This window comes from Rasamsonia emersonii, assembly GCF_000968595.1.
Source record: "Rasamsonia emersonii CBS 393.64 chromosome Unknown ctg1118621760032, whole genome shotgun sequence".
Classification (NCBI taxonomy): domain Eukaryota; kingdom Fungi; phylum Ascomycota; class Eurotiomycetes; order Eurotiales; family Trichocomaceae; genus Rasamsonia; species Rasamsonia emersonii.
Genome location: NW_013563255.1, coordinates 65,266 through 77,683, shown reverse-complemented (window position 1 = coordinate 77,683; position 12,418 = coordinate 65,266). Strand labels below are relative to the sequence as shown.

At 51.3% G+C, this 12,418-nt stretch overlaps 4 protein-coding genes across 4 annotated transcripts; 2 read left to right on the top strand and 2 right to left on the bottom strand.

Moving 5' to 3' along the window:
* Positions 1-788: 788 nt before the first annotated feature.
* T310_2578 (uncharacterized protein) lies at positions 789-1,737 on the top strand (the record flags this gene model as incomplete). The annotated part of the gene is made up of 2 exons (XM_013474563.1): positions 789-1,263; positions 1,316-1,737. The coding sequence occupies 2 exons, from the start codon at positions 789-791 to the stop codon at positions 1,735-1,737; spliced, it is 897 nt and encodes a 298-aa protein (XP_013330017.1).
* Positions 1,738-2,475: 738 nt separating this feature from the next.
* Positions 2,476-4,655, bottom strand: T310_2577 (Cell wall glucanase; the record flags this gene model as incomplete). Its single annotated transcript, XM_013474562.1, has 2 exons — positions 2,476-2,620; positions 2,677-4,655. 2 exons carry the CDS (start codon positions 4,653-4,655, stop codon positions 2,476-2,478), a joined length of 2,124 nt encoding a protein of 707 aa, XP_013330016.1.
* Positions 4,656-7,621: 2,966 nt separating this feature from the next.
* T310_2576 (uncharacterized protein) lies at positions 7,622-10,627 on the bottom strand (the record flags this gene model as incomplete). The annotated part of the gene is made up of 5 exons (XM_013474561.1): positions 7,622-7,836; positions 7,897-8,625; positions 8,944-10,008; positions 10,228-10,513; positions 10,544-10,627. The coding sequence occupies 5 exons, from the start codon at positions 10,625-10,627 to the stop codon at positions 7,622-7,624; spliced, it is 2,379 nt and encodes a 792-aa protein (XP_013330015.1).
* A 604-nt stretch (positions 10,628-11,231) lies between these two features.
* On the top strand, positions 11,232-11,974 carry T310_2575 (uncharacterized protein; the record flags this gene model as incomplete). Its single annotated transcript, XM_013474560.1, has 2 exons — positions 11,232-11,591; positions 11,672-11,974. 2 exons carry the CDS (start codon positions 11,232-11,234, stop codon positions 11,972-11,974), a joined length of 663 nt encoding a protein of 220 aa, XP_013330014.1.
* Positions 11,975-12,418: the final 444 nt, after the last annotated feature.

Here is a 12,418-nt window from a genome sequence, read left to right as displayed (position 1 = left end):
TGACGGACGTTGCTGTTGCTGAAAATGATCGTGGTTCGATAACAAGTTTTTCCGGACTGGAACACTTTGACACTGTGATGCCTACTGTGACGGAGTACAGAGTACAGATTAGAGATTAGATATGGGAGCATTGTTATTGCTACCCATCCAGGCAAGCAGGAGGGGTTGTTCTCTTATCGGGCAATCGACAAGGTGGATCCGGAGGGGAAGCATGATCACGTGTGTTCCTTCGCAACTATCAATCGCTTCGAGTGTCACTATCACTATATTGTTGCTAGGTGTTTTAGTTATGGCATCTAGCTACGGAGTACTTGTTGCAATAGCATCATGACCAGACTCGTATATGTCACCGATTACTTCGTGATAAAAGCAGAACAAATCACGTGGTCCATTCTCAATACCTCTGCATATCACAATGCATCAGGCGACAGAGCGATCAACACAAAAAAAGCAAGAGAAAAAGAGTTATAAAATATCTTTCCCATCTTCACAAACTCGACACTGCAGTCATTCTCATAGCGTAGAGAGCAATGCTCGAGTATGTAGCGTAGGTATAGATGTAGGTATTCTACTGGTACTCTCCGATTGGTCCTTCCCCGCAAGGCTTTCACTCACCGCCTGGCAAATAATCATCCTGGATAATTTTGGCACATCCAGCCAACAATAGCTATTGAACCTGCTGTTCATAATCCATCATCATCATCATTATTTTTTTCTTTTTCTTATGAAAAATGCCTCTCCTCCAGAGCAGATTTCATATCTCTTAATAATTACATAAATAAATCAACATGCCCCACACCGCGCGCAAGTATAGAAGAAGAACAAACCTGCCCGGTCCTGCGCACAGCAGTAAGCGCGTGGAAATCACCGAACCCAGTGGCTGGACGCATATCACGAGCAGGAATCTAGCGATCTCTTCGAAAAGAGGGGGAAAAAAGGGCTTCAGTCAGGGCGATGATAACGATAATGATGATGATGATGATGAACTGCAACTACTCCCCGCCGAGGCACCCCCGCGCCTGACCCTGGCGGAACTGAAAAGACAGTACGAAGCGCACAGCCAGCAATGGAAAAGCTCGCAGACCTGGAAGCGGCTTCAGCGGGCGCTGCAGAGCCAGGTCGGAGCCGTCGCCAGGACCCTGCAGAATGTCGTCTGTATCGGCCTGGGGAGTCCGAGTGGCTTCGTGCGCGGCGGGTGGGTGGACCGCCGAAGCGTGGCGCTGTATCAGCTTGCTGCGTTGGTGTCTGTTTTGGATATGCTTGGTTTGTGTTCCTGCCCCTAATTACTTGGTGCTCTTTTTCTGACTCCATCCAGCCCAGCCAGATATGGGCGTTCACATCAACAACAACGTGTACGCTCAAGACCCCGTCTTCAACGAGTTCGACAAGCAGCTTCTCCAGTCCTTGGGGATCACGGTCGTGGAACACCCCACCGCCTTCAACCTAGTCAATCAGCATAGCTTTCTGTACTGTCCAGGAGCGGAGAGGTCGCATCTCGAGCAGCTATTACCGTCGTCGCCGGGGCTCGTCTTTGGCGGGCCGTTGGAAAGTGCCGTCTCTTCGGATAATGACCATAATAATAATAACAACCCCGATAACGATGACGAAGAAGAAGAACAAGACGTCTTGGCCACCTTCATCCGGACCCGGAGGTCTCTCCAGCTGCCGCAGTTTGAGCCGAATGTTCACGCTTTTTGGAATATGCGACTGTACTGGGAGGAACGAGAGGTTGAATAGACGTTGATCATCGCATCAGCAGACTTGCTGTGTTGTGTTGTGTTGTGCTGTTGCTGGCGCTGGCGCTGGCACTATATACACAGTCACCGGATGATGTTACAATACATTGTATTTGTAGCTGAATAGAATATGTATAGAGTCCAGCTTCTATAGGGTTCGGTTTAGAGTGAGGTAAAAGAGTTTGATATTGTTATAGTATAGTATAGTGCTGCTATAGTTAGGCTAAACATCAGCGTATATAAAGCCCTCGTGTAGTATTTATTTTACATTCTACGATTAGAAATGGTTCCAGCAAGAAAAAAAATGGCATAGCTACCTACCTAACTGCAAAGTTGCTAATATAATAGTTACAGGAATCCTCCTTATCCTTGTCATAGACCCGAACTCTACAAATTTATGCACCTAATTATTTAAGCCACAGCATGTATGGCACGTGCCTACTTATCCTAGTACTCTTGTTGCAGGCAACATCATCATCAACATCGTTATAGTGTTATAACATACAGTGCAGGTCAGTCCACCCACAATAACACAATACCATTATCCAAGCCCCCATATGGATGCAACTCAAGTAGCAACTATCAACATGAACCAGTGAAGCTGGTAGAATACAAGCCAACGCTAAAAGTAAACAATCCGTCCCGACAGTGTCATGACACTCGTAAACACCCAAGGACCAAAATCATGGATCGTCATAACTCAACCTCATTCATAGAGACAAGAAAAGACATGACATCATTAGCTCACTTTCGCCCCGTTGCAGTCGGGTATCTTCAACCCCGGCTTGAGGTTGCGCCCAGCATCCATCAGCCCCCATTTGTCTTCCCAGGCCTTCCCAGGAGTGTTGTAGATGACCTTCCACGGCTCATCAAATGCCTCAAACCTACAATCCTGACGTTAGTTATCACTTCAACTAGCATGATTTCCAGCAAAACGTACCAAAAATATTTAGTGCCATTGCTCAGAGCCTGGCACACCCAGTCCGACATGAACTTGTTCATCTGGTCGATTCCTGCCACCGATCCGGCCTGGCTGTTCGGGCAATTCTGATTGCTGCCGCAATCATTCCCCCCACCGCTCGGCCAGCCCACTTCGGAGATGATCGACTTCTTGTTGGTCCCCTTGGTCAGCGATACGTCGTGCTCCTGGAAAAAGGACCACGTCCAACTGGCAGCCTGGTCGACCGGAACCCCGCCAAAGAAAGGGTGGACGTTGGCCATGACGAAATCAGACGCCTGGACCAGCTCAGAATTCCAATTGTCACCTAGATCCGACGTCGCCACGGGGATGTTCCAGTTCCTTTGTGTGAAGTTGCTCCGGACGCTCTCCATATACGCGATCAGGTTCTTCTCGGCCGTCTGGATGTCGGGGCCCGCCCGGTACAGCGCTTCGTTGCCGATGATCGCCCCCTGGAAGATGGACTTGTCCTTTGTCTCATCGATCACCTTGTACAGCTGTTGCAACTGCCGATCGTTGGTCGTCGTGTTGGTGTCGATCCACACTCCGAGCCACACCTTCATGTCGGTCAGCCCCAAGCGGTCAATGGCATGCAGCACCATCTCCGTCTGATTGCAGTCAGTGCCGTAGAGCCGCACGGTGTTGGTCAGCTGGGAGAGCACGGCCATGTCCCGGGTGACATTGTTCTGATCGGGAGGGTACTGGAGACACAACGGATATTGGACCCCCCACGGCGTGTAGTCCATCCCGGGAAAGACCCGGTGCAGATTCGGATTATTCATCAGCGCCTTGATTTCGGGAGAATCCTTGCTCAGATCACCATTGGAATTCTCGTCCTCCGAAGCGGTGCTGGTGTTGGCGGACTCGGAGCCTTCGCCGCTGTCTCTCCGACTGCCCAAGATTCCGCCTACGATCGCCCCAACGATGACCGCAATGATGGCAAACCCGATCAGCATGGTCAAAAACCATCTCTTCCGCCTCTTTCGAGCTTCATGAAGCAGCAACGCGTCCTTCTCTGCCCTGGAGGATTCTAGCCCTGATCCCGGAACGGGATCGTAAGAAGGACCGGACGCTGCACCGGCCTTGTTACCGTGCCGATTAAAGATGCCGCCGATGGCTCCCAGCACACCGCCAGCCGCAGCGCCTCCTGCGGCCGCAGAACCAGTGTCACTGCCGGATTTCTTGCCCAGACTCAGCGCCGATCTCCGGGGAGCAGGCACAAAGCCATCGTCGCCGTCGTCGGCGATCTCATCCGGATTGATCGATCCGGGGTCCGTTCGCGAGCCATAGCCCTGGTACGGCCCATCATACAGGCCGCCACCAGAGTAATAACCATGATGAGGAAATTGATCTCCCAGACTCTGCTGGGAGGGATTGGAGGGCAGCAGATTGGGCGTCCTCTGCGCTGGCGTCGCTTGTCCCGCCGCGGCGGCCGCAGGTCCCAGGGCAGTACTCGAATTGTAGGAGTCGCGGGCTCGCACGCCATCCGCTGGGGCGTTGAGGCCTCGCTCGGGAGAGCCGGAAAACCGGTCGGTGTCCCCTTCGTCGATGCTCCTCATGGCCTCCAGTTCGCTCTCGCGGTCGTTGCGATTGGCGACGCCCAGAGCGATGCCACCGATCCCTCCACCGGCGGCAGAAGGTCCGAGATTGTCAACACCGGGGGTGACAGTGTCGTTGGACCGGATCGAGTTGGAGTGAGCCAGATTCGGAGCTGATTGCTCGGCATGCGGCGGAGGGACAGGCGGGATTTCGTCGCTGGCCGTCACTGAAAACCGTTGGCTTCTCAAGCGGTCATAGTCACTGTCCGGGTGAGAAGTCGGGTGGAAATGGCGGACTTCCGAGTCATTCGCTGACACGGGGGAGAGTTGACTGAGGCGCTGCGATTGGGACGAGTCGATGGGGGAGACATCACCTGGCGAACCCCAGGCCTGCTGTCTCTGATCATCTCTCCCGACAGACATGCCTGGGGGAGACAGCGGCTGCCGCGTAATCTCCCGACGTATTTATTTACTTTTCAAGGAATATTTGGTGACGTGCGTGGCGTGGGGAGTGCGCACTGGGCCCAGGAATGCTGCGAGACGGGAATCAAGGGAGGGTCCTATGAAGCCGTCGGATATCCCCTTCGCCAGGAAGAGAAAAGAAAAGAAAAGAAAAGAGCGAGGCTGATGTCGGAAGTGCACACAGAAACAAGACGTACAGCGAGGGTGAGGAAAGAGCGACGTGGAGGAAACAGCCAAGAGGGGAGGTGAGGGTTGCCGGGTCGATCGATCGGCGGATGTTGGTTAGAAACAGAAACAAGCGGGCAGGCTGACACACCCGAGTGAGACAGCAGCAACAACCTAGGAACGGCTAGCCTGGCGCGGGGTAATTCTCTCATTCGGTTGCCCCCGAGGTCGAATCCACGCAGTTGCAATGAGCAAAAAATAACCAGAGAAGGGATACCGTAGAAAAAGACCGTAGACACGGTGGAAGGGGCGAGAACACTGCCAAAACGCCGTGCTTGTTCTGGCCCACGGTTGCGGGTGCCAAACTGGGCCAGTGGCTGTGGCTGGCCCAGACAACTGGGTCAGGACTTGTCCATAATATTTGACTGTATAAAATGAAGATCCACTGTTAATACTATTGTTTTACAAAAAACAAGCTCCTACTGTCCAATAATCATTTTCAAAATAATTAAGCAAACTAAATCAAAATACGGAAAAATTTTATATCTACAGATCAGCCCATAGTGTTCATAATTTTAAATCAAATTATACAGTATCTTGTCCTCATATACAGGAATATAGCTGCTCCAGAAAATAACCTACTCTTCCTCTGGATCACCTCTAGAGCTTCACTCAGTAGTTAAGCTTTATCGAGGCGGGCAGCGAGATTCGCATCACGTGGGCTCATGTGCCAGACCGACCGTACCTTGGTTCTTGCTTTTAGCGACCTTCTAGCATCTGAGAGACGAGGATCATAATAATGAGAACCACTCCCGTAGACAGTTCCATTCATTCCTCTATAACCCAGTGAGTAAATACATATAATATAATCGAAGATCCTCCTTCTGTCTAGACTCTTTAAAGTTGTCGAACAGTACTGTACATACATATATTGGTAGACAGTATAAGTCGGATATACCTCTTTTCTCTCTCTCCCTCTTATCTTTTTATTTTTTTTCTTTTAAAAAAAATATACGCAACTACTGGCTTGTCTCGCATTCTCTGTTCCTGCTATCCGGAGGCTCGCGCAACTGGCGAGCTATTTTTGGCAGTGGTGGAGAATCATGGCTCGCCGCTTCGGCCAACGGATTGCAGATCTATCGATAACAGTAGTAGACAGCCCAGGTACTCCGTACTCCACGGGTTAGAACTTAGGTCACGGTACCTGGTGCACCTGCCCTGTCGGGTTTAGCGCTGCTTGAGATGGACTCGTTGTTTATCTTAGGTACCTACGTAGGTATCTTCTGACCTTGCATGCTTCTGCTTCTTTTCCACTCATCTTTTCTTTCCTGTGCAAGGATTCTTGTACATACATATTTCCACAAAATGCTGTGGCCTTGTGGGAGACAGCAAGTACTCCGTACAGAGTTCCAATATTTGACAGGTGGGGTAAAATAAAGATGATTTGCTACCAATCAAAGGCGGTGTCCTAGGCGGTGAGCATGTCTGGTGGCAGAATCTTACCTGTCAAACACTGCTCCAAAAGAAAAACCTCGGTCGGCTCGCAGAGGCCTATATAGGTTTCTCAAGGCCGGGCATTCTGGATCAAAATCGAACCAGGTGAAGTAAATTGTATTTATTATCTTCAATTATTTTTAAGAGTTCACCAAGGACGCCTCGAAAGTACAGTATGTACATCATAGAAAAAAAAAAGAAAAAGAAAGCGTATCCTAATCCAGGTCCATAATCCTAAGATTTAAAATAAATCTTCTTTTCTCCCTTGCAAGTTACTGGCATACAGTATACCCAGGTAAATACACATATATCACATACGCTTCTTTTTTTGTTCTTGTCTTTTTTTTGTTGACAATAATAACAATAGAATATGACAGAATTTCCTGCCGCCAGGTCCAGATAGACTAGCCAGCATAGCCAGCCTAGCCTAGCTAGCCCATATCATATCCATTTCCGTATCCATTCCACATCAGACGTATCACACATCCATCCATTCCATCGGAGTGAGATCTTAGAAAAGAGAGACAAAGAGAGAGACAAAACGAGCGACGGTATGAAAAGGGGGGGGAAAAAATAATAAATAAATCAAGGAAAAATTCCCATATATCCTATCCGTCCGTATCCATAACCAAACCCTTTCATATCCCTTCTCTTTTGTTTTGTCTTGTTTTGCTTTGTTTCAGACACGCGAAAAGGGGATATTTCCCCAATAAATATACCTTGCAGTCAAATTCCCTTCCACCCAACCAACCAGCCATTAGTCAAAATCATCCATCGGGTCCCGTTTTCCCAACAGCGCAAGAAACCAAGCCGCACAGAGAGCATCCCGTATCCAACATGATCCGTAGACAACACAAGAATATAGAAAAAAAAGAAAAAGAAAAAGAAAACAGGGGTATATAAATCGATAGGGACAGTATGCTACAGCAGAAAGGGAAGAAAAAAAATGTAATAGTCACAAAGGGACCATAGGTCGGTAAGGACAGTCGAACAGAAAGAAGAGTGCTGTATAAAACCAAGAAAAAAAATGGGGAAGAAAAAAGTCCAGCGTAACCACATAATTGTCTCACACAGGACAATCATGCGGATCAGAACTGCTTTTCTGAAAAAAAAATTCCACCATTCCGTCCAGATATCCAAAGACGAAGATTTCGTTTGTTGTCGTTCCCAGGTCAATGAGAACGTCAGGTGGAGCCCCCGTCTAGTTGTAATCGTACAAGCGCCGCATTACTATCGTTGACATCAGATTCGAAACGAAAGAATCCCGACTAGCCCTCGACCTCCTCTGCGCTCCGCTGGGATGCCGACGCCGTCACCGCTGCAGTCCCAGACTCGGAACCTGCCCCGGATGCAGCATTGTTTCGCCTTCCCCGCTCGAGCCACTTGCGTTTTCCTCGTCGGGTTTCGAAATGTGGAGCTATCGACGAGGGGTCTTGGCCCGTGGTCAGCATCGTGCTACGCATCTTATTGCGGTACGCGTCCACTGTTTTCCCAATTGTTAGCTAGCTTGTGGCAGTGGGGAACGCAAGGGTGAAAAACGCACGAGACCGCTGCAAGAACAAGGTCCTCCCTGCAAAAACTCGACTTTGACTCCAACTCATCCGATAACCGAGATCATTCAGGATCCTTTCCTTTTGATGTCTGCTCCTTGACAACTTTGGCACGGCAGTGTCGGCTTCACCATCAATCGACGGCGCTGGGACCAAGGTTCTGCCAACTGTCGCAGCATCGTCATCCTCACCGTCGCTCTCGTCCTCAAAATATCGCTTTCCCGGAACCACGCGCCCGGGAGGGCTCTTCATCTGCACGGGGAAATATGCTCGAGGATAAACCGCGTTGGACAATCGGTACGAGTCGGGGATCTCATTCATGTCGACCTGATCCAACATGACTTTAACCCGGACGCGACATCCGCGTTGTGGATCGTCGACAAGAATGAACTTGCGACGTTTTCCCTCAGGGAGGCCTCCGAACAGAGCATTATTATCTGGATCGCGTGTACCGGCATCCTCTTCATATATATCACGTCCATCTTGTTTAGACGATGTCGCAACAGTAGAATGCCGACCAAGGGTATCAAACCCGCTTCCCTGAAGCGATGGGGGGATCGACGGACCCCCCGGTGCCCCTGAAGCGCTAGCAGGCGGTGGATATACTGGAAGACCGTGGAAAACTTGTCCGGTACGGAGATCGGGCGTCCCATGCATCGTCGACGGTGGCCCAGTGGCAACGACAGAAGAACGGTGAGCACCGTTTGTATAGTCAGTGCCACCTATGTTGAGTTGAAAATTAGCCTACGCATGTGGAGCAGAAGGCAGATAGCACATGAAATGATACGGGGGGGGAGAAAAAAAATTCACCCGTCAACCAAGAAGAGAATCGAGGGAGGAAAGGGAAAAAGAGTGAGGAAAACAAAACAAAAATAGTCCCCAAAGTGAATAGACCTATATCCTGTCCAACCAGAGCAAACAAACAATACTCCTCCGATCGTTACACACTCCCACTCATCTCAAACACCGTTTCCTCCAGCGGAAATAGCACAAGGATAATTGCTCAGGAGAAGGAACGCATTAAAACCGACGAAACATACCGCTGACTTCTTCATTCCCTGTATTCCCATCAGGTTGGGAATGGTGATGGTGGTGGAGTGGCGGGCCGCCTAGAGGGAGAGCAGGGCGAACACTGGGTGCTGTCAACCCTGCGGTACTTGCTGTAAGCCCATGATGCACAGCAGCTGTCGGGCCTGGTAGATGATTCTGCTGGGAAGCCTGGACTGCTGCTCGTCGGTTCATTTTGGCCATCCGCCTGACACGCCGACTGCGAAGTCGAGGATCTTGGTTACTGTTTCGCCAGCTGTCAACAGCTCGCTGGATCAGTCCCCTCTTGCCTCGCAGAGGCGGATTCAGTTGGGCAAGCGCCCAACCCACAGCGTTACATTCAGTCTCGTAGACCAGTCGATTTCCCCGGTACTGTTCCTTGCTGCAACAAGCTCGGGGATAGACGCAGTTCTCCGTCTTAAACTCCTGCGAAAGCTCGTCCACGTTCACGGACTCAACGTCACAGCGGATCGTGTATTCCATCTTGACACGGTCTCGGGAATATTCAAAGGCAATCCACTGAACTCCGTTGCTATCTTGACGGACCACCAGCGGCGTCGTTGCGGGAATCGGCCCAGGGGCAGCATTCGCGCTCGTGGTTGGTGGCTGACTCGTTTGCGTAGTACTTGACGACATTGAGGGAGCCGTGTGAGGAGTCAGGGCTGGCCTCGGAGCCGGCGGGCGCTGCTGCGGGATCGGTTCCACTTTGGATCGCGGACTGCCAGTCATCGCAGGCGCATGCGACTGCTGATGTGGATGCTGGATTGGTGCGGCATTTGTCTGAGGAGGCATCAACAGAGGCTGCGTTGTGAGAGGATGCTGCGGTGTTGGCGGATGTGGCGTGTACGGGGAAGGGTGGACCGGGTTCATCGAGGAATACGGCTGGTACCCGAACATCTGCGACGTCATCTGAGGCGACTGCGCATAGATACTGCGTCCATGTTGATCATGCGGTTGTGGGGAGGCTACTGAAGCCGGGGAGTTGGACTGAGGGGTGTGATAGATTGGAGGATATGGCCTCTGCATCTGCGCGGTTGCTGCCATAAGATCCGGAGGTCCTATTTCGCGTCAGTCTCAGCCGCGCTGGCGTAGAAGAAAATCTGCATTAGACAAAACCCCGAGCACTAATGTCTCCCACGTCCAACGCGCAATTGAGCGCCGTTACACTTGTTTTCCATTTCCATACTTTTTTTTTTTGATCCCATCTCGTCCCATCTTCTCACTGCCGCTACGCCCAGAAAAGACCGGAGAGTTGAAAGAATCAATCGGAAACTTACCACTGGAAGGGTATTGATCAGCAGTACTTGTTGCAGGGTACGGATTGGGATGCGACGCGTAATAACCCGGGTCTTGGGTCGGCGGTCCGTACTGGGGGTGTTGTGTCAGGGAAACGCCGTTTAGGGCGTGCGGTGCCGTGTAGGTACCGGAAGGAACGGGCGTGTTTGATTGATGAGGAGAACTTGGCTGTTGCTTTTGCTGCTGGACAATAGAGGCCGGCCTAGGATGTTGCTGCAGGCTGTGAGATTGCTGTTGACTATGGTTCCCAGCGTTGACGTGGCGGAGCTGCAGAATGCAGATTTGTCAGTGAATCACTCTTCGCAAACTGCCAAATTTCAAAGAAACAAAATGCGACGACTGTTCAACGACTCGTTTGCATCCTGCTTGCCCTGAGATCATGATGCACGAGTGTGAAAGCGACAGTTTATTCTCCATTGACCCAGAATCCGAGACCCTCGTGTTCCAGTCACAATGGCAATCACTCAGGGATTTTGAGGAGAATAGGGAGGTGCAAGTGCACAGAACGAGGCGAAGGGGAAATTATGAGGTGAGATTTCTGGATATTCCTCGACGTGCGGCTCTGCGATTGAGGAGTATGGACGTGGAATCCACAGAAAGCAGCAACTTTTGCAGGGGGTTCATGGAAAGCGATGGTGAATGTACACGACTATCTGGGGAATGAAGTCTGTTATGTTGAAGCAGGGGCAACCGGTTCATCTGTGCCATGCGACGCTTTTCGGCCCATGAACCCATCAATTAAGCCAATGCGACTGCAATTGGACTCTTAACACCGCAATGATGGATCGTTGACGGCCACGTCGAAGGGAGACTGCTTCGCACAGAGAACGATGTTGCTTTCGAGGACTGTATGACGACCGGCTTCCTGGCTCCTGGCCCACCGACGTCTTTATTGACAGGGAAGTCACCGAACAACCAACACTCATGAGGGGCATACTGACAACAAATTCACACGGACACAGCAACTGTGGGGTGGAGCTGGGAAATGCTCTCCAACACAACAGGATCGGGTATCCACAGATATAGATTGAAGATACAGAACGATCCTTGGAGCCGCCCAGGGAGCGAGACAAGAGGTCAAGAGAAGGTAATGGGTCAATGGGGACTTGGCAGGTCGGAATCGCAATCAGCTCGACAGGATTGTTTCGTTCAAGCCGTTTGCGAAAGCGGTGGCAAGGGTAGAGCAGGATCAACGCGAGTCACGCGCGCCCAACAACGGATGGCCACAGATGAACGGCTCAGCCACATTGAAAGGCAAACCGGCAGACGGGGTTCTGACAGGAACAGCACAGGCAAGGAAACGTGCAAACAGCAAGGACAACAAGGGCAGGACAAGGAATTACATGTGCGTCGAGCGAGTCAGTCGGGGTCTTTATTGTTGTTGCTCGCCGGGTCTGCAGAGGCGGACAGACTGAACGACTGCAGGGTCTAGACAAGACAAGACAAGAAAAGACAAGACAAGAGAACAAACGAAAAGCGCATCACTCACCGGATCGTCAGTCGCATCGGCCTTGTACTTTGATGCAGGAGGAGGAGGCCCAAGGTCGGTTTGGACCATGGTGGTCATGGCTGGACCGCGATGGTCCTGAAGGGCACTTCCCTCGAATGACAATGGGCAATGTGAAGAAGTTGCGTGCCTGCTGGTACCGCGATGCGATCAGAGCTGCAGAATGCGTTGATAGTCCAGAAGCGGCATCAATCGGTAGCTTTGGGCTGGCGTCCGGGTAGCGAGGAGCAGCAAGCACCGGCAGTAGCACTGGCCAGACCAGGAGGCTTCCACAACCGATAGGGTGAGACGGGCGGGAGCCAGGCATGGGGGTGGCACCTCGGGGAGAGGGGGGAGGGGGGAAAAGGCGGTTTTAGGGCGTGAAGTCAGGACGGATCGATGCCAGTGCCAACTTCATTGTCCAAGGTGGATGGTCCAGGGTAGTTATTAGTTGGACGGACAGCCAAAAAAAAAAAGGCAGACAGCCAGTTCGGGAGAGCCCAGCACCGTCCAGATGCGGAATGGTGGGCGAAGAGCACGAACGAGCGACACGAGGGGGGGGGGGGGGGGGAAAACCGAGGACGACCGGGGTGCAGTAACAACGGCGAGAAAAAAGACACGCGCTGATTAGCAACAGCAGTCGCAGCAGGAGGTAGCAGCAGCAGTCCGGAGGACTGCAGCAGTAG